This window comes from Hydra viridissima, unplaced genomic scaffold (genome assembly GCF_058129835.1).
Source record: "Hydra viridissima isolate aposymbiotic clone 2 unplaced genomic scaffold, HvirCarnegie_v1 scaffold_17, whole genome shotgun sequence".
NCBI classification, from domain to species: Eukaryota; Metazoa; Cnidaria; class Hydrozoa; order Anthoathecata; family Hydridae; genus Hydra; species Hydra viridissima.
In genome coordinates, this window is record NW_028324316.1 from 1,762,434 (window position 1) to 1,785,177 (window position 22,744).

Below are 22,744 nucleotides of genomic sequence, written 5' to 3' on the forward strand. Positions count from 1 at the left end.
CAGGTGCTTGGTTATACTTAACTGGTCGTTACTGGATATCACAGCTCTAGCAACCAAGTTCAATACGCAATCGCATTAATTTTAACGTTTTTAATTTCGCTTCAATGGTTCTGATTGAACATATACGAAACATCTAGTTGGTCGGTCACTAAAGTAAAATAGCATCCGGTCAAATAATGTTTCCACTTCCGAAGAGCTTCTACAATCGCGTATGCTTCTTTTTCAATAGCTGGTTGGTGCTTTTCATGTTTGTTTAGAGATTTCGAAAAGAAGGCTATTGGCTGTCCATTCTGGTTTAATGTTGTAGCCAATTAAAATCCAGAGGCGTCCGTTTCGACAACAAATGAGATTGTTTCTTCAATTTTTTTTATAACAGCATTCGTAATATCATTCTTTAGTAGGTTAAAAGCGTCTGTAGCTTGCTGATTAAGAGTGAATGTTGGACACTAATAACGGCGAACTTTTTCAGAATAATTACGGATAAACTCTTGAATAGAAGGAAAAGAGTCCTGCAGCTCTTTGTAATTCATTACCATTTAGCATTAAAGGTAAGTTAAGTTGAGGTTACAATCTTTCTGGGTCTACTTTTATGCTATTATGAAGTGCCACATAGCAAAGTAGATTTATTTAACTGAAATTATACTTTTGCTAATGTTAAAAGTAAGCTTGTTTTCCTTAGCTGATTTGTATAAATTCTTTAATTAAAGTCGTGTTCAGCTTACCTGCTACCGTAATATTTAAATACGCGTAGGTGTTTTTTTAAAGAGTTCTCAATTATAAATTCGTCAATTTTCCCTAAGAAAATAACAACGGCATTTGTTAGACCAAATGGCACGCGAATAAATTGATACAATTTGCCATCAGCTTCAAATGCTGTATATGGCTTGTCTTCTGTTAGAAGTGGTATCTGATGATAGGCGCTAGTAAGATCAAGAGTACTGAAAAAGTGGAACTTTGGACAATTCGTTAATCTGGACGTCTATTCTGGATATAGGATAGGCATCGAGGTAAGTGAACTTGTTTATGGTTTGGGAATAATCAACACACATCGCTCATTTGCAGTGATTACAACTTGTGCCCTCCATGGTGAGTTACTTGGTTCTATAATTTCGTCGTTTAGCAATTACTTAACTTCGGACTGGATGAACAGCTTATCAACGTGACTGAATCTTCGGGATTTAGTTGCAATCGGTTGACAGATTTGCAAAAAAAAGAGATTTGAAAATAAGATATGCAAATAAAGTCATGCGATTTCTTTAGGCTACAAGCTGAAAAAAGAGGTAATATTCCTCCAAAAAGGATTGTTAAATTGCTATGCTGTTTTATAAAAGCTTGACCAAGGATAATATTAGCACATAAGTCAGGTAAGATCAACAAGGTGATATCAGCATACTTTTAGTTTTAGAAAACCATATTTACTTTACATTAGCCTTAGATTATTGTTCTGAGTGATAATGATGCCATTGATACGCTGCCGCTACTTTTTGTATATGAGATTTGGTAATTATCAACAATATATTTGTTGATAAAGTTGCCTGAGCTTCCCGTATCTATTAATGCAGAGAAATTCTGTCCATTTATTTCGACCTTCCGAATTGCGTACGAAAGGCAATTAGGCGACCTAGCACTTATCATTGGTATTATATCACCAAGTTTGGTAACAGCTAATGATCTATTCGATTTACACACTTTTGTAAAAAGTCTTTGTTTCTGACATTTGTGACGAATAGTTTCTTTAACAGGACAAGCACTGTGTGAATGGCGATTGTTTCCACAGAAGTAACAGTTTAGTGGGCGGTGATGAAACTTGCTGATTATCTGAGTATTCTCTTGCTTTATGTATTGAATTGATATGGGGTACGCTAGATTGATACTGTTCAGAGTGGTTTTGCGCAAGTTCTAAAGAACGCGTTTGGTCGAACGCCGATGTTGGTGTGTGTCATGTTTTCCAGTAGTCCCTGGCGCATTATAGTTGAGTTTAAGCCAATCATAAATGCATCTCTAATTGACTTATCGCAATAAATATCGGCTGTTGCTGCTTTAAAGTTGCAATCTTTTGCAAGAGTTCGGAGAGCTTGTATAAATTCGTCTAGCGTTTCGCCGGTTTGGTGCCTGTGTGTTGCCAACTGATGCCGAATGAATATTTCGATTTTCGGTTTAACGTACAACGATTTAAGAATGTCGATCGCAGTTTTAGAAGTTAGCAAAGTGGATATGTATTCATAAACAGTTGATGATACAAAGTTAATATTCTTAGCTTTTCTTCAGATGTAGATTCCAAAGATGAAAAGAAATTTTCTAGAGTTTTAAACCAGTGAGTCCATTCTTTGCTTGACGTTGAAAATTTTGGATTTGCGTCAAATCTCTCAAGACGCAGATATTTCTAAAAGAGGATAGCTTCTACTCTTTAACTTTTTTTCTTTTTAATTTTTTATAGTGATATGATAGATAAATTGAAATAATAACACCTCTTAACTCTAAATGTTTTATCTATCATATAACGCAGATAATATAATAGAAAATGAAATGGTCAATAACGCAACGATTGTAATATTTCTCAAGAGAGATATAAAGTGATAGTCATAATTTATAACAGGGTGTAAATTGACGAACATTAAGTTTTTTTATATTTTCGCTCTAAATTAAAATGAAAACATTTACTAATTCTTTTAAATATTTAATATTGCAGCCATCTAACAAATTCGATTTCATTTGATGTTAAGTAAGTCACTTTCATGTGATGTTCGTTTTTCTTATATTTAGATTTAACATAAATTCAGTGATGAATCTCAAATCTAAAACTTCTGACGATGTAACTCTAAAAAATCACGATGCTCTACAAGTTGTCCCTCACACACAAAAGAAAAGTTTAAATGATAGATTTGTCCCAAACACCCAAATCAGTGTATGTTTTTTTTTTTATATAATTCAATAGTTTTTATGCAATACTTATTGCAATATTTTGAGATTTCCTTACCTAAGAAAACGCTTTTAAAATGCGATAGAAAATGTTATTGCATTATCAGTATTCTATTCATATACTAATTGTATTTATAATAAGACTTGCTTTGGCATATTTTTATGCTACTTTGAAAAATTTGCTTTACAGATTCCATTAGAAGAATTCACAATCGATGTTTCGTCTCCTGTTTTGTGTGGTGATGTTTCCAAAATGTTTACTCCACCTCAAGAACGACCTGTCTTAAGCGATGTGAATATAGATGATACTGGTTTAAAATATCAGTCATCTTTATATACATTGCAGAAAAATGATTCTTACCTAACTTTGTCAAATATTAAATCTTTTGTACCATCTACAAGTAAAACGACTCCGAAGAAATTAGGACGCCAAAGATCTATTAAAAAAAATTCACCATATGCTTCACTCTATTCAAATGTATCACCTACTCTACAACAAAGTATAGTAACTACCCAAAAACCGATTTTATCTACTGGAGAGTTAGTATATGTTTTGTAAATAATTTTTTTGTTACAAATATCATTTTTTGATTCAATTTGTAGCACTAAGAATGTCTCGACTGCATAACCATACTATGTGATGCATTTATTTATCTACAGACGTATGTTTTTTCGTTCTATTTTTTTCTTCATTTATTAAACTTTAATGTTCTTAAAGTGATTTAATCGTTTTTCAGGAATTTCCATTACGGTTCACCTTCTACTTCATACTCAGATATGTCACCTTCCGAAATTGAGTTTCACAACTTTTCCTATGGGGAATTTTCAACAAGAAATCAGTTTAATTGCGCCCAGCGTTGTCAGTCTGTTCCATCAATGAGCAGGACAAATGTTAATGTACATCAACCACTGACTCCTCAATATCTGTCTAGCAAAGACACTTATGGTAAGCCTGCTCAAATGAAAGCAAGACGTAATTTAAGTTCTCTATTTAACGAGTCGAGTATATACAATGATGATATTTCACAATTCTCATCGAATATCAAAGAGCGTGATGACATTAATATCTGCTTCTTAAAACAAATTGAAAAAACGAATGAAATAACTGAAAGTGAATTAGAATATCAGATCAACAAACAACCAGCAAACGTTTTAAATGTCGATCTTAATGATCTTTCCACTCCGGACGATCTTTCCGATCTTGCATACAGTTTTGAAGATATTGGAGGGCAAGAACTTTTGGACAGTTTTCAACCCAGAGAGCAAATTTTCCAGAGCTGAGTGAGTTGCGCAATCTTAATAATGTTAGTTACTATATTTTATGACTGAATTAAATTGAGTGCACTTTTTCTGGTCTTTATTTTCGGCAGCAAATTTTTTGTAACCCTATCAATGATTACATATAAGTACACTTATATAACTAAGAAGTGTGGTTTGCAATCACAGCCATGCACACCTGCTAACGCTATTATTTAGTAAACTGAATTTTAAAAAATTGCGCTAACAATATAAGTTTTAATTCTTTGAGGAAAATATCAATTTTCATGGGATCATTGAAAGATTGTTGTTTGTACAATTCTCACTCACAATATACTCAATAAGCTATATTTTCATGCACTGGAATTCCATATGTATTCGTGGTAACCGTCTGATGATGTGTATACAGAGTCTGAAAATGGGCACTTGAGGCGGTCCCTGCATTCTGATTGGTTGTTTCAAATTCATCACGTGATCATGACGTTGTCGTTCCAATCGCATCATCGATGACGTCATCATGTCGTCACGTTCATGATTTTCACCAATCACGTTGTGTCGTCGTGCAAGCACGACTCCCCAACATGATTGTGTTTCATCCATGAACGTGACGACATGATGACGTCATCGATGATGCGATTGGAACGACAACGTCATGATCACGTGATGAATTTGAAACAACCAATCAGAATGCAGGGACCGCCTCAAATGACCATTTTCATCCTCTGTATACAAATGTATGAATAGAGAATAGCTGAAAAATAAAAATACATCAGAAACAGCTTCCATTATAGAAAAATGAATAAAATATGCATTTAACAAATATATGTATAAAATATATAATAAAAAAACACCGTTTAAAAATGTAATAAATACCGTGTAAAATAATGTAAAAAACACCGTGTAAAATAATGAAAAAAACACCGTTAAAATATACTAAAAATGCACACTTTTACTAGTTTCCAGTCCCCAAAGACACTAAACCGCGCATTTTTACAAATAAAGAAAAAATAAAATGAACAACAAAGTTACCTTCCTTCGACGCCATTTTGGAAAAAATTTGAGTAGAGCTTCGCCGTCCGATCTCCTTTGGGTCTTTCGCCCAAATGACAGATTAACGTTCGCACCGGTATATATAGAGAAAACGGCCCTTAAGTAAACAAAACGTTGCGGGGGGTCACAAACCGACCAATCAGATTGCAGAGAAAAGTAAACAAAAAAACCAACCGACCAATCAGATTGCAGAGAAAAGTAAACAAAAGAAAAATTGACCAATCAGAGAAAAGTAAACAAAAAGAAAAACCGGGGGTAAGTAAGGATAATATATATGTGGACGTGTTAGTAAAATAATGAAAAAACACCGTTTAAAAATGATGAAAATAATGCTTTTATATAACATTTGTAATAGTATCTGTTAAAGAAAGAATAAAATATAAATATAGGTGAGAATATAAATAGATTAATATATATTATATATTCAATTGATTAATATAATATTAATTTTTCTTTGAAAATGTTGTGGGAAGAAGTGTTAGATGATTCGTTATATGAAGCTACACATTATTATTATTCAGAAATTCGTGGCGATTCATCATCAACAAAAAATCTTTTTAATGTGACGAATGAATTTACTTTACCTTTTGTTGATTTTAGAAAAACTGTAACTCGAAATATGTTGAAGAGAGATTCTATAATTCATTTACAATCTATGTTAATTCCTACTAATTTATCTTTAATGGAAAAAGAAGAAGATAAAACAAATGATCCGTGGATTCAAAAGGTAAAAGAGTATTATAATAATAATAATTATGAATTTTATTCTCGGATTGGAATTGGATGAAGAACCGGTAATATTAGATTGGATGACAGAAAAGGTGTGTATCGTACATGGTTGGGATGTAAAAGTTATTGATTTTCGAGAAGACGTGCGGAAAAAACCTAATATATATCACAGTATTGTACAGTTAGTAAATGATGAATATTTGAAAAGGAATGATGACGATAATGTATTTATGAAAAGAACATTTATGAATGATGGTACAAAGTGGCTTAAGTGGAATGATTTACGAAGTGATATTGATAAAAATTGGTGGAACATGAATTTTCCGTTGATTCCAAATTCTTATTTACCGTTTAAATTTTGGAATGGTTCGTTTTGTAGTGGAATATCCGCTAGTCCTTTGAAAAATGAAAGTTGCATTTCAAGAGAAAGAAATTTTTGTGAGATGGTGACGGATAAAAATCGAGGGGAAATTAATTTTAAAATGCGAGGGTTAAGACCACAAAATTTCTTTTGGTATGATGTAATGCCGAAGGGAAAAGATGTGAGAATAGTGAGCGAACCGGAAAGTGATAAATACGATGTGAAGCAGACATTTATTCATAATCAATATTATTTCCCTCTTCCAAGTCCTTTACCTACTACGACACCTGAAGTTGTAAAAAGCGTGATGGATTTTAGTTTTATTCCTACTCATTCTCAGGCTGCTGTCTATAAAGTATTTCCGTTTCATCAATATATTAGTTTTCAATATGACGATAAATTAAGTATGTATGATAATCTTCATAATTTTGCTCGACAAGGATATAAAAAGTTTGAGAATGGAAAATATGTTTAAAGAGATCCGTCAGAATATCATAATTTACCATTTTTGTTTTTTGTGGAACATGATAATAATCCAAAAGACAGTAACGTTTTAGATATGATTGATCCTGATCGAAGGAAATTTACATATTTGTTTTCGATAAAAATCGAACCTCGAGATTCCGATAAATATAAAAAAAGCGGTGATGTAAATGAAATTAAAATTACTGTTCGTGTTTCTAATATTGGTCATGTGTTTGGTGAAGATCCTAAAACTGGATATTCGTATCCTATATTTGTACCAACGCCGTTTGCAAGATTTTTTGAAGAGTACATTCAAAGATCTATATATCCGACTGGTGTAAAATATTATTATAAGTTTAATAAAAATAAACATTTAACTAATATGAGGTATTGGTTTGGAAACAATATTATTCAAGAAGGACATAGTAGTGGAATCCCTAACGAATGTTTGTTGATTGAAACAATGTATGAATATTTATACGGTGAAGATAATGATCGAATTAAAGATAAGCAAGTAGAAATTGAGACATTATTACAAGAGTGGCAGCATTTGTTGTATGCAGATAAGTCGTATTGGAAATATATGCCTTGCTTTCCTCCTCGTATTCAAGATTTTTTATTTGGAATGTCGTGTATAAGATTGAAGAACAATAGAGTTGCGAACAAAGCGGATTATTCGTATTTAGAAGTGTCGGCGAATAAGGATACTATTGTATCACATTTAACTATTCCATGGTTTCAAACAACAGAACAGAGTATATTTCCTATACGTTCACCACAAATATTGGATTATTTTAAACAAGGATTAATGGATGGAAAAACGAATATGGTGTTAAATGGATTAAGCTTTGAAGATTATAAGAATAATATATATTTGAAAGTAATGTGTAAAGATCTTTGGACTCCGCAATGGAGTGAGAAAGATAATTTGAAATGGTGTCCTCCGTTATATGATGATATTTCATTAGAAGCTATTAATAAAAGTGTTGTGTATAACGTAATTAAGTTTCTTAAAAATCCAGTGGGAAATTTTAAATATTCATTAACGTATAATGATGACTATGTTTCATTATTAAATGGTGATTTTAAATCAGTTAAATTTAAACCATACATGAATGATAAAAAGAACAATTTGGAAGTGTGGTTATATTGTGAACAAATAAAAGAAAGTTATTCTTCTTCAGTAAAATTGCCTTTGGTATGTTTAGGTTTGTGGAGAAAAGAAATTCCTACTAAAAATAAAACGAATTATTATCGTTGGTGTCAAGGACAAAAGAATATATTAACGGATGATGCTATTCAACAACTTACATTTTATTCCACTGATATATATCAACAACCGCTTGTTCAAAGAAGATATGACGGTACTATTATTGATAATTGGAAAGAAAGCTATCCTATTAGAGGAGTTCATTTAATAGTGTATCAGCCTAGAGATGAAAGAATTAAAAATAAAAAATTGACAAATGTGTTTGAAACTATGATTATTCATCGTGATGATAATAGTCTGCAAAACGAGAGTAACCCTTTTTCATTAAGATTATCGGATTCAGTAGTTAATGAAATTCAACAAAGAAATATAAATAAAAAATATTATCGTTGCGTATTAACTTACATTTATTTTTTTCCAACAGAAGCTCTTAATTTTCCTTCTGAAGATGATCGTTGGGTGCATGTTACGTTTAATATGGCGGAGAAATGTGATGTTTATTTAAACAATATAAAGGTTGAACATGTAGTGGCGTCGTTTGATTTAAATCAATATTTAGTTAAAGGTGATAAAAGAACAAACATTTCATTGTTAAACAATTATCAACCTCTTTTAGAAGGGCAAATGCGTTATTTTCAAGTAAAAGATACGGTTGATTTTTCATCATTTAGTTGTACATTATTGAATTCAAAAAATGAAAAATTAGTATATAATTATGTTATCGATCCAATATTTGTATTGCAATGGATACCAGTGGTGTGAAAGATGTTTTTATTTTACATAAGAAATGGAAAGGAAATGACAATAATGAAAGTAGTGAAGTTAATCCTTTTTTGTTGGGAGTGGAGATGGAATCTATAAGCGAATGTTTGCAAAGATATGGCGAAAATAGAGTGAAATGTTTCGTTAAGCAAATATTTTTTATGCCGAATAACGTTTTGAATTTCCCTCACGAAGATGATAAAATGGTACATGTTCAGTTTGAAAATGCATTATCTCAAATGGTTTTTTTAAATAACAAGCTTGTTGAAAATATCGTTTGTTCTTTTGATATGAATGAATATTATGAAAGAGAGGGTTATATTCATGTTACGAACAACAATAGAAAACCTCAACTTGACGGTGTAACGAGAACATTTATTTTAAATCGAATAACATCGCTTCAAAAAATAAAATGCACGTTATTAAATTCGAATAAAGAACCGTTAGTTTTTGAAGATGATAAATTTAAACCGCTATTTATTGTTGAAGTTGAAGTTATTAATAAAAAATGAGCCATATTAAGGCGTATGCTAATAGATTTATTGCAAAATCGAAAAAATCTCATGATGAGATTCGACATATATATAATGAGATAAATAATCAAAAAATGAGACAAATAAATGGTTATTTACAACAAATTAAGGAAGAAAATAAAAAAGAAATGAATGAAAGGATAAAAGAAATGAACGATAAACTCGAATCGTTAAGAAAAGAGAAAGAGAAAGAGAGTTTTACAAATGAAGAAATTAAACAGCGTAAAAGAAAAACAAAGATGCGAAACGAAAAACGAAATAATGATGACGTAAGTGAAGATGAGAACAATGAAAGCGAAGACGAAGTGCGAAAAGATAAAAAGAGATCTCGAAAAAGTATATTGTGTAACGTATGTTTAGAAAATGTTGAAGCTGTAAATGTTGAGGGTATGTGTCGAACGTGTGCTTTAAGAACCGTTGTTTGTAAAAGACCTGATAAAAATCGAAAAAAAGAATGGTTACAAAAAGGTTATAAGAAAGCATTGAAAGACGTTAAAAAGCAAAAAAAAGACGTGTTTAAAAGCGATTCTGAAAGCGATTCTAATTGATGTATATTCTTAATTAAAAATATATATAAAGAGTTTGATAATGTTGTATTGTTTATTTATAAAAAATGTCTACAGAAAGTAAGTTACGTAAAAGAAATTTGGAAGATCGATATAGTCCTAACGATAATCCTGCTACTCTTGAAGAGAGTTTAATTAATACAAAAGAAGAAGGAGATTTATTAAAACAAGCTCTTTCGGGAAAATTATCTAAAGAATGGCAAGAAAGATTGAGTGAAAAATGGACTGGTTTTAATACAACAGGAGTTCAAGAAGAAATAATAAAGTCTACTACGCAAATAATATATCCTAATAATAATACAACTCGTGATATAAAACTTCGTTTCGAATGGGAAGCTGTTGATCATATAAAATTAAGTGAAATATGTCTCGCTTTTAAAATGCGAATATTAAAAAATGTAAACGATAATACATATTTTAATATGACAGATGGTCATGATGATGATGCGTTAATGAAAAAGTTTTGCGTGCGAGAAGATTTCATATTTTATTGGATAAAAGGAATTAAATTGTTTACAAATTTAGCAAAAAATCAAGAACATTGCAGCAATAATTTTGTTCCGTCGGAATTTTTGTCTCGTATGAAAGCGTTAACTTATAAGAAAAATTACAAAAAAAAGTATCGTGAAACGAATTTAGATCAACAAATGGGTTGTGTTAGTTATGGTAATAAAGATGTTAAAGAATTTTTTGCTAAACATCCAACAGTAACAGAAAGTAAAGGTACAAATGCTAATATTCGTGCACTTACTGGTGAAGCTCCTGTTTATCAAACAATTTTGTGTGATAGATATAATAAGAAAGCGTGTGGTAACGGAATGTATTTTCTTATACCTTTAAAGCTATTGAATGAAATATTTGAAATAGAGGAATATATTGGAAGAAAGAAATTTGCATTGGAAATATATTTTGAAAATAAATACGAAAAATTGATGGAACATATTTTTCCTATTAGTGATGCGCAAGTTGCAAGTTTAGCTAATATTGGTTTAAAAATGGAAGATCCGTGTTTGTATATGCTAAATCACAAAATAAATCCTACGTTGGTTGTTGAAAAAACGGCTTTGATGATGTCTACTCCAGATAAACCTTATACATTATTTTGTATGCAGCATTTGGAAACAATTGATAATGTTGTTAATAATAGAAATGAGTTTACTATTGACATGGGAAATAATAAAGTTTCCAATTGGTTGGGAAATACTATTATTATTTCTTGTTATCGAAAAGATCAGTTGGAGCATCAAAATAAAAATTGTATGACATTGCGTGATATATCTACAGGAGTTATATCACAAGTAACGTTTTCAAATTGCAGACGAAGTTATGATAGTAATCCGGGTGATGTGATTCAATTTGATATGAGAGATTTTTTAACTCGCTGTCAAGTGTATCGTATGTACGCAAGTTGGCACAATGGCGGACTTTCTTCAACATCAAATATTGATAATTTAGTATCTGCTTATCATGATCAAAACGATACTTTTATTCCAAGCATGCGTGAATATTTTAATCCAGAATACAATTACGATCAACCATTAGTGTTTGATATGACGAGTGATTATAATTCTGTTCAAAACGCCCCTCCTCAAATTATGACAGGAAGTAGTGCTTTTCAAATTACGTTAAAATTTCATGAAAATTTTACTGGACAAGTGACAATTGGCGTGTATGTACCAACGGAATATATTCAAAATGGAACGGGTTTACACGAAGAAATAACATATTCACCTAACTCGTTAAAAGCCAGTTAAAAGACGATATTTTTTGACTAATTTATTATATAAAACGAAAAAAAATATAAAAAAATCAACTATAATAATGTATCGACGACGACGACGAGTACGCAGAAATAAAAACAGAAAACAACGAGGGAGAGGTGAAAAAATTCAAAAACTTATTCGATTGGGAAAGATTGCTGGTGATCAGTTTTTATCTTCAACATATGGAAAAAAAGCATTAGATTGGGCAGTAGCACGAAGAAGTCAATTAATATAAAACGATGATTAACAATTCGCGAGATAAATATATACGAAGAAAACAAATATCAAAACAAAAAAGATATAAAAAACGAAGAAGAAGAAACATACAAAGAGGTGGTTTACCTTTTCTTATCGCACCGATTATAGCGGCCATTGCAGCTAAAGCGGCCGTTGCGAGTAAAGCAGCAGCGGCAGCAGCTATTGCTACGAAAGCAGCTTTAGCGGCTAAAGCAGGAACGATTGCAATTGGAACGGCAAAAGCAGCAGCAAGTGGAGCGATAAGCGCTGGTGTTGGTCAGGGTGTGAAAACAATAATTGAAAATAATAAATAAAAATGTAATTTTAATTAAAAAAAGAATATGTTACAAAATAGTATTATTCGTTGCATTTTCTTTTTCTCGTTTGTTTAAAAATAGCAGCATATTTCATCGAGTGTGAAGTTAGGTTAAAATGAAATATTGTTCGTTGATCAATTGAAAACATACCATTTCGTAACTGATGTTCAAAATCAAAATAATCTCGTTGTTTGTCTGTATATCTTTTCAATTCTTCTTCTTCATCTTTCAAACCACTGTCGATTAAACTTCGTAAACGAATCAGTTTATCTTCTAATTTAGTAATCTTAATATGTACCCAGTTTAAAATTGTATCAGCTTTAATAGTAAGCGAAAATGCTTTTTCAATCTTTTCCACCTTCATATCCGAAGTTAGTTTAATAGTAATGTTATTATTTAATAGATGTGATTCGTTTAAATCAGACATAAATTTTTCCAAAAACGAAGTATAACATACAAGAGTCATTTTTGATACTTGTTTCGTTAGATTCACGTTAGATATAGATTAAAATGAAAAATCATTTAATTTATATTTTAGTAACAATGTAACAGGTGAATCAATAAATAGAATGTTACTAATGACAACAATGAATAATATTGATTAGGAACAAATAAAAAGTGTGCAAAAGAAAAACAGGTGAAAAAACAATCGATTTTTGTTAATAGTAACAATGATTAATATTGATTAGGAACAAATTAAATGCGTGCAAAAGAAAAGTGACGTAATAAACAGGTGAAAAAATAATCGATGTTGTTAAGGTTAATAATAAATAATATTGATTAGACACAAATATAACACGTGCAATATTAAAGCGATGATATTGATTAGGAACAAATAATAAAAAACAGGTGAAATAACAAACAAAACCTATATAAGACGATGATAAAGTTTAGTTGATAACATTCGATAAATGGTTAACAACATGGAAACAACATTAAATGAAACCAAAATGGAAATATTTAATGAAAATATGCGAAAACGAAAAATTAACGATGATGATGAAAATGACGACGTATTTAAAGACGAAATGAAAAAATCAAATGCTACTCAAGAAACGAATGCTAATCAAGAAACTAAAGAGAGTAAAGTAGTAAAGCAAATTAAAACAAAGCAAAATGAAAATGTAATGACAAAATATTGTAAATGTATTAATATATTTTGTTTTTGTGTTATTGATATTGAATATAAAAAAATGTAAAAAAAATATTTAATTTTTTTTTAGATGCAAAATAATAATGTTTGTTTATGTTCCAAGTCGATTATAAAAGATAAAGTTAAAATTGTAGAGCGATATTGTAAATTGATTATGGAAACGATAAAAGATATTTTGCAATGCGAATTATGCGAAGAAGTGTGGTTAAAAAAAGACAATATTGTATATAAATGTGAATGTTGTAAAATAAATATATGTAATAGTGAAAATTGTCAAGAGGAATATCAATGGAGAAAGGATTTTGATTGGCGACAATTTGAATTTGATGATATATAATTTTTTTTGTTACGTTTTTTTTAGATAAAAAAAAAATGAATACGTTATTAAGTGGTGATGAAACGATCAAGAAAATAAAACGTTTGAAGAAGAAAGTAAAGTCGTTGAAATACGAAAGGTATTTGCTGAATAGAGAAGTGACAGATTTGTTATGCGAAAATGAAAATCTTATCGATAAAAACGAACAATATAAAATCACTTTGGCTAAACTGAAAAAAAATGTATTTGTATTAAAAAAAGAAAACAGACTCATGAAGACAATAAAAAAATAATGTAAATATTTATAACAATGTTAATAATTGTTTATCTTCTTCTGAAACGTTATTTTCTCGTTTAACCAATAGTACGGTAATTTGTTTAAATCGTTTTCATGTAAAAACGTCTAGTTTTGAATGTTTTGTTCTGTTCTTAACCAATCGAATTGTTTAAGTAAAGCTTTGTTTTGGTTGTGTTGTAAAATATTAACTTCGTTTTGAAAAACACGAATAGGGTTGAATTCAAAAGACGATGACGGTGAATCGTGTAAGTACATTTCTTCTTCTTTATCTTCTATATCGTGTAAAAAAGCACGTTTAGCTATTACGTCGCAATATTTTAAAAAAACATTTCTAATAAAGTTTTTAAATTGAAAAATTAAACGTTGATCAAAAACGGTGTGTTCTTGAAAGTGTGAAGCCAATATTTGTTTGAAATAAGACAGGTCAATATTTTGTTTGATTTTTTCAAAATGTTGAAAGAAAAGCGAAGCAAAATAAGCACACCAACCACCACATAAAACAGTATTGTATTTCTGATAAATCAATCGATTGTACGAAATGGTAAGATTTTGTATGTTGTTTTCCAACGAATAGCATTTGATAAATTGTGAAAAATAATAAAATTGCGTGTTTGATTTTAAATCTTTTTTAGAATCTTGCAAAGTTGTGTCGATTTCGTTGTAATTAACAGATAAACTATCGATGTAGGAGTTTGTATTTATCAAACTTGCATTTTCAAAAAGTACGTTGCAAGTTAAAAAAGACAGAGGAATTTGTCGATCGAAACTTTGTTTACCGAAGCTATCAAAACAAAACAGATGATCTTTATCTATTCTCATTAGCATTCGCCAATGTTCTCCTTTTTTATATGATGGATCGCTGTTATATATAATAAAGCATCCTTTTCTGTTAAAATTTTTACTCAAATACGAATAATCAAATGCATTTTGTATTTCATCCAACGAATATACACCCAAATAATAATCGTTAAATAACGGTTCCGAAGTAAAATAATCGTGCAATGCTTTGTTTGTCACCATATTCTTATTGTTATATATTCTATTTTATCTTTTTTTTCTAGTATAAATAATATATTTACATATAAAAATGATGCGCACCATTAATGAGAATACAACAGAACAAATGAATAAAGGTAAGCGTTTATTTTTTTTATTTTGACACTATATTAATTCATATTCAACCTTTTTTAAAATAGTATATAATGGAAGAAATAATATGAAAAAAATATTAAAAAATGGCTATTATAAAGTATAAACCGAGGCGAATTATTGATGAAGATGATGATGATGATGTTGATTTTAAAATAGTTTCTTCAGTGCCGGTTAATAATTCTTTGCCGGTAAAAAAACATAAAAAAAAATGGAGTAAAAAAAATTTTAGAAAAAGAAAAATTGAATGTAAAAAATTGAAATTTTGCAAAAGAAAGACAAACTCGAGATATACTAATAATGCGATGAATAACAAATTAAATAGAGTCGGAAAGAGAATTGTAAAGTGGGTTTTAACAAAACGAAAATAATACATTTTTTTTTTTTAAAAGTAGAACTGCGAAGAAGATGGTGGGTAATGGATATGGAAATGATCCAAATTTCTAAAACTCACGCTTGTATAAGAGAAGTATCACTAACAAGAATGTGCGATCCTTTTGGATATATGCTCAATATACACGCTGTTCCTTGTATTGATTACGATCATCTTTCTTCAAAATACCGACACGCATTTGAATATTGCTGCAATTTTATTCATAAATTACCTTTTTATCCAAAACTCAATTTGTTAAATAATAATAAATCTTTATTCACAACAACCAAAATATTATCGTGTAAAGATGTTGACGAATTTCTTATGAAACATATTGGTAAAAATGATGTGGTGCTATATAAAGGTGGAATTCACGAAAAACGATTTTGCGATAGAAACAATATTTTATCCTACAATATCGAATTGTTAGGAGTACCTAAACTTGAAAACATTGTCACACCTTTTAAATACGGACATTGCGGTGGGCATATAGAAGATGGCGAACTTAGTCATTGTCCATCTATTGAAATTTTATCATTTAATTATTATTTGTGTAATTATTGTATGGAAGATTTATTTAAATTGAGAAATATATTACAATAACAAAATGATTTTTTTTTTATGATGAGTTTTAGAAAATAATGAAGAGGAACCGATGGAAATTGATGAACCGATGAAAATTGAACAGAAAAATATATCGAAAAAGATAAATCAAGAAGAAAATCAAGAAGAACCAATGGAAATTGATTGATTTTTTTTTTAAAAAAAACGATATAATTAAAACAATGTATTTCATTTAATATAAAAATATAATTTTTTTTTACATTTTGGATTTGATTTTTTTATAAATATATCGCCCTAACAAGGCTCCGCCAAGCAACGGTAAAGCAACTGGTAGTCCACCGCGTTGTTTTCTTTTTTTGTATTTTTTCATTTCGTTATTGATAGCACGATGAACGATTTTTCGAATTTTCTTTTGTTTTTTTTTTAAACCAGATCCTCGATATTCTTTCATGTATTTTCTTTCGTTGTTACCTCCTCGATAAGTGCGAAACGTAGTATAAGTATACATTTTAAAGTTCTATGTGATTAAGATAATTCTTTTTATAATCTTCATAGTTGTCAAAATAACGGTCTTCATCGTTTAATGTAATAGGGTATAAATCTTCTCTGCGAACGAGGTATTTTCTTTTATCAATCGTATGTTCGATAAAATAGCGATGAGTAGGAGCGTAAAAATTATCCAATTGATTTTTGTTTATCGTTACTTTGGTTATTTTGTAAACATCGTTTTTATTCCAATACGATTCGGTTCGCGTCGAAGGTTTGCTAAACGTGTCTTGATCGAGAGCTTTTGTTTGTCTTCGATAACACAACGTTCCCACGGATAACGGTTTTAAAATCGGTTTCTTTTCTTTTTCTATTCTAGTCGTATTGTTATATTTCCATTGTGCTTTTCTCTTTTTTTGCGCCGATACACGATCCTTCATTCGCATTATTTTACTTTCGTCAGTGTTTGCATCTAATTGAACAGGTGAGAAACCGCTATACGAACAAGGAGTAGAATTGATGACGTCTTGCAATTCTTCAATATACGCGTCCCAATTTTTTTTCACGCTAAGTTGTTCGCTCATTTTTAAACGTCTTACTAGAGTCTTTAAAGTATAAATAGCTCTTTCCGCACGGTACGCATGACCCGTCTTGCTTGAAAAATGAACGACGTCGTTTTTTTTGCACCAATTTTTAAATTGAGAATTGAAAAATTCTCCTCCTTTATCCGTTTGCAAACGAACGCGTTTGTCAAACACTCTTTCTATTCCTTCAAACATGTTTTCAAAAGCTTTTGTAACGGTAGAAGGTTTTTTGTTTAGACAGCTTCGCAAATATATCTTTCTCGAAACGCCATCGATCATTACCAAACAATATTTAGGTCTAAATATTCTCCTGTCGACGTTAAACGTTCTCATATCTGCCAAATCGGCATGAAAATACGTTCTAGGTTCGTTATACCTGTCCATGTCTGTTTCGTACGAATACGGTTTTCTCGGAGCTTCGCTTTTATCAAAATCGGTTTTGGTTTTTATTTTTTTCGTCGTCGACCACGCCTTTAACATTTCTTTGAGCGAAACAAACTCGTTTTGCGTTTTTAATACATCGTTCAACAAAACAAGCAATTTTTCGTCTGTTTCGTTTTTAATTTGTTTCGCATCGTTCAAGTAGCGATAAATTTTATCTCGTCGGGTTAAAATAAACAGTTTGCTTTTAATGTTTGTTTTCCATCGTTCCACAAGGTCTTGCACGTTAGTCAGTGTTGTCATGTTCGAGTGTTGTATATTTTAGGTTGAGTAATCAAATCCACCTTTATGATCGATAATTCTTTAAAAATATCTCTCGTATATTTTCTTTCTTTGTCGATTGAATCGTTTTCGAACAAATTAAAAAAAGCTGACAAATAAATAGGCAAATCTTTTGTTTTGGAAGTCAAAACAGAACCCATTACCAAAAACATGATGAAACGAGCAAACACGCCAAATATTCCGTGTGTTGTGTCGCATAAAGAAGCGTTAAAATCGAGCAAAAACCTATCGACGAGAACATTCTTCGACACGTTCGCATGATACGTTTGAAACACCTCGACCACATCATCATCAGTTCTAAACGGTAACTCTTTTTTAAATACAAAACTCTGATAAAGCAACGGTAAAAATTCGTCCCATTCGTTTTCCTTTGCAAAAACTGAAAAATCCTCGATAGCCTTTAACAACGGTGCGTGTTCTTTTATAATGTACTCTTGATGCTTTTCTACAAATTCGCTCATTATCGTTGTTAACTTTTTCGATTGATGATCAAATCTGGCGTAACGGGATAATAACGAGTGTTCCCATTTTCTCAAATTCGTTTCTACGTTTTCAAAAAAACGTTTGGCTATTGCTCCCGTTTGAGTAGGCGATTCGCCGAGCCACGATTTGTCGAGCAAACCGCGCATGATAGGATAATAAGGATCGACTTGCAAATCTCTTTGTACTGTAACGTGTTCCAGTTCGACGTTGCTTTTTTTAAAGTTAACGTTGTCAGCTTTTATTTCCATCTTCCAAACTTTCGAAAACGAAAACGAATCGTCGACAAGCGATATTCCTCCCGTAACCGAACGAATCACGTTTTGATAAAACGAAATTTTATCTCTGTCTTCGAGTTTAGTTTCGTTTGGTTTGTCTTTGTTTGTAAGATGATCGTATAGCTTTTTTAAATTTTCGTTTGTCTTTCGCACGCTGTTGCCGTATACGATGAAAATATTTAAATCGTTTAACTGAGGTTGAGTTATTTCTTTACGATGACGTACTTCCATGGTGAAGCTGTATAAATCGTCCCATCCTATAGTGACCGGAGTTTGACACATTCGTTTTAAAAACACACGTTCGTATTCGTGTTCGTAACGCGAGTCGGGAAACAGCAAACGACCTTTAAATTTGCAAAAACGTAACAAATATTCGTCTTTGTGCATTTGATCAATAAATTTTGTTTTTTCTTCTTCTTCTTCTTCTTCTACACGCATTTTTTTTTGTACTGAAGGGAAATAATTCGACACGGTCTCGCTTATACCGCTCAAGCTCGAACTCGTTAAACGATAATTCGTACCTCTTTGCGAACGAAGCAAACGAGATAATTCCATTTGTCTCATACGATCCGAAAACGCATTGGTATAATTGCGTTTTACAAGTTGACCAAACAAACTGCCGTTTCTTCCCGTTTGTTCCCACGTTTCCCATAAAGCGTTATCGGTTACGGCTACGGTTTCGTTTTGCATGACGTTTTGCAATTTCATGTCTGACAACGCCATGCGATTGTATTCTTGTTCGTTTCTCATGCGATAAGTAAAAGGATCTTGGTTTAAATTTTGAAACAAAAGTTTTGAAGGTAAATTTTCAAACGCGATTTGATTTTCCTCTCGTTTTCTATCTCGATCTTCGTCGTTATTTTCAACTCCATCTTTATCGTTGTCGTTATCGTTAGCATCCGCATCTTTCACAAAAAGAAGCTGTCTTTGCCAGACGTTTTCTCTCATGTTTTTTAACAAATCAAAAACAGAATTTAAGTTCATTTTTTTTTTTTTTTTTTATTTCATATAATCGATATCAAATTTTAATCTTAACAAATCTATAATACAAGTTTTTTTTTTCTTCGTAAGACACGACATGTACTTGGTTGCGTGAACGTTTATTTGTTGCAAGTATTTATGGAAATCGTTAGAATTGAAATACTCTTTTAACGCCGTTATGTTTTCGCAAACAAACGCTTTTATCGATTCGTTTTTGTCCTTTTGTTTCATTCCCGAAAACGCGTATTCGTCGGGATACGGATACAAATGTATTTTTATAAATTCTTTTATCGACGATGCGACGTTTTCTTTAAAACATTTAGCAAACATTCGTTTTTCTTCTTCGCTCATCAATTCGCATTTGCTAAACTGAACAGGATTGTTATGTTTTATCATGTGCAACAACAAAATTTCAATTTCGTTTCGATCAAAATCTTTACGTTGTTTCATGTTCGGTATATGATACATGGCTCTCAATTTGAGTTTGATTCTCGTGTTTTGTCTTTTTATTTTTTTTTTGTCGATTTTTACAAACTCCGCTTCGTTGCATTGTTCGATCGAACGCTGTTGTTGTTGTTGTTGTTGTTGTTCTTCCACTTTTAACGATAAATAAGCGTTTAATTCTTCAAACCATAATTCGTCGTACGTTTGTTCAAAAATGTTTGTTTTTTCTTTTTCTTGCACAATTTCCGTTAACCAATTATCGTTATCGAAATCTTGTTTCAGACTATTGTTCATCATCGTCGTCATCGTCATCTTCGACTCGTTTTATTCGTTTGAGCAAATCGTTTGCTCGTTTGATTATTAGTCTTCTTTTTCTTTCTTTTCTTTCTTTTTTTCGTTGCTGTTGTTTTTGAAAAAGAATCGTTTCGTCGTCGTTGCACGCTTTTATATGTTTTTTTTCATCGTCAATCGGGGGGTTAGATCTTTTTAATTCGGGGGGTTCGTTATAACACGATTTTAAATAAAAATGTTGATTACGATCTTTAACTTTGACGTACGGAAAAGCTTGAAAAGAAACTAGTTTTTTAGCAACGCTCATGCTCGAATAATCGAAATCGCATTCGTCTTTACCGTCTACGGGTACAAACACTTCTTGTCGCACAGGATTGTCTAACGAACTTCTCAATCGGGCCACGCTGCTATTTTTTCGAAAAAAAGCCAAATGTTTTCCCTCTTTTGTTTTATCGTCTAACAAATCGACTATGGGGTGTTTCAATCTGCTTCCGCCAGACGGAAACTCGTTACGAAACATGGCGTGAATAGCCGAATGCGAACCGCTAGAGCATAGCGTTAAATATTGTTCGCTTTTTACACACAAGGACTTATATCGTCAAAAAGAATCAACGTTTTGATGTGTCTTTTTTTGTTGTTTTGCACGCCGAACGCTTCCAAACTCAAAGAAGAAATTCGCAATATTTCTTGATCTAATCGTTCCACGCTGTCTACGATGGTCAAATATACAGCTCGAATGCGATTGTAATCGGAACTCGCAATGGAACGCCAAGCTTCGAGTTGTGACGGTGAAGTTTGTCTGCTTTGCAAAACAAAAAGCATTTCTGCGTGAGGATATTTACCAGATTTGATCAGGTTCAAAGCCAATGTCGTTTTTCCGCAATTGGTAGGACCCAACAAAATGGTGTTTTCAGGATAAACGTCTAAACGAGGTTCGAATATAAGATGTTTTGCCTTTTGTTTCTTTTCCAACGATCCATCGCTTCGTTCGGTATAACACGGTTCAAAACCTTTCTCTTTTAACAAACGAAACAAAAAATCTTTTTTTTTTTTTTATCGTTTTCTTCTTCTTCTTCTTCTTCTTCTTCTTCTTCTTCTTCTTGTTCATCTTCTTCTTGTTTTTCATTTTCGTCTTCTTGTTGTTGTTGATCATCTTCTTCGCCTTGTCGATTTTCAAAATATTTTTCTCTTTCTTTTATTCTACGAATCATTTCCTGAGTCATTTCGTTCATCATTTTTTTTTTTTTTTTTTTTTTAAACGATTTTTTTTTTCTTACAATTCTATATATAATTTTTTTTTTCTTCTAATAATCTATATTACACACTCGTCGTTATATATAAATTTAACAACAATGTTTCTTTTTATTCTTTACAAACGTTTGTTTCTTTTAAAATGAGGAAGGGTGTGTTGTTCGATCATCGTGCGTCTATTTCGATAAACTAACCATTCGTTTACGATCTTTTCTTCGCATGCTTTTAACGTTGCAATGTGTTCGTCGCTACACATTTTTTGTAAATCGCCTTTGCAACTCTTGTTCAAATCTCGAACGGGTTTTAAACGATAATGATCGCGTATTTCTCCCATCACGCCGTCGTTAAAAATGTAAAGTTTGCTGTTGATGTTTTTAGCAAAGTCGAGCGTGTTTTCTATAATGCGAATTCCGTTTACGTTGCTTTGCATGCGATTTTGCAACACTCTTTTTTTTTTTCTGCACCGTCGCCATCACCGCTGTCATCGACTTTACAAACGTAATCTTCGAAACAAAGCGCCGTTTTGTTCATGCCTTTGGCCGTAATTTTTTCGCTTTTGTCGCGAGTTTTAAAATTGATTTTTTTAAAAGAATAACACTTGGGAGCTAAAGCTACAGCTTCTTGTATGTACCACGGCGAAGGTACTTCTTCTTGAAAATAATCGGCTTCTTTGGCATGACTGTCGTCGTAACGATAATCGTTCTTGTCCAAATTGCTATAGTCTAACCATCGTCTAGTATCGGGATTTTCGTAAAGACGTCTGTCTATATAATCTCTAAATCGTTCTGCATCGTTATCGTACGAATAATGGTTAACAGCCACACCGTACGAATCCGTATCGGCCAATAACAATTGAACGTCGCATTCTGGCAACGCTTGTTGAAAACTCCAACGAAAACGATTGATTTGATTTTTGGCTAACGACAAAACGGTAGCGGCTGTCAATCTCAAAGACTTCATTTTTTGTTTTCTCTTTTCGCGAACGACCAAAAAAACGCATTCGTTCAAATTGTTGTCCTCTTCTCCAAACACCCATTCCAACACGTGTTTTTCTTCTTCTTCTTCACTACCACCACCACCACCACCACCACCACCACTACGACGATAAGACGGAGCCAAACAAACGATTGATTTGCTGTCGCGAACGAGGCATTCCCTCAAATATTCTTTGTAATAATCGTCGTAAGTATAATCGGGAGTAACG

The 22,744-nt window shown here is 31.6% G+C and overlaps 1 protein-coding gene across 1 annotated transcript in view; it reads left to right on the top strand.

Moving 5' to 3' along the window:
• LOC145198345 (uncharacterized) overlaps positions 1-4,263 on the top strand; it is a 37,423-nt gene extending 33,160 nt beyond the window's left edge. Inside the window, exons 11-13 of the mRNA XM_090074497.1 lie at positions 2,764-2,905; positions 3,110-3,474; positions 3,657-4,263. Coding sequence (XP_089930623.1) covers positions 2,764-2,905; positions 3,110-3,474; positions 3,657-4,200 — 1,051 coding nt within the window. The 3' untranslated portion in view covers positions 4,201-4,263. The remainder of the gene's footprint in view (positions 1-2,763; positions 2,906-3,109; positions 3,475-3,656) is intronic.
• The last annotated feature ends 18,481 nt before the right edge of the window (positions 4,264-22,744 follow it).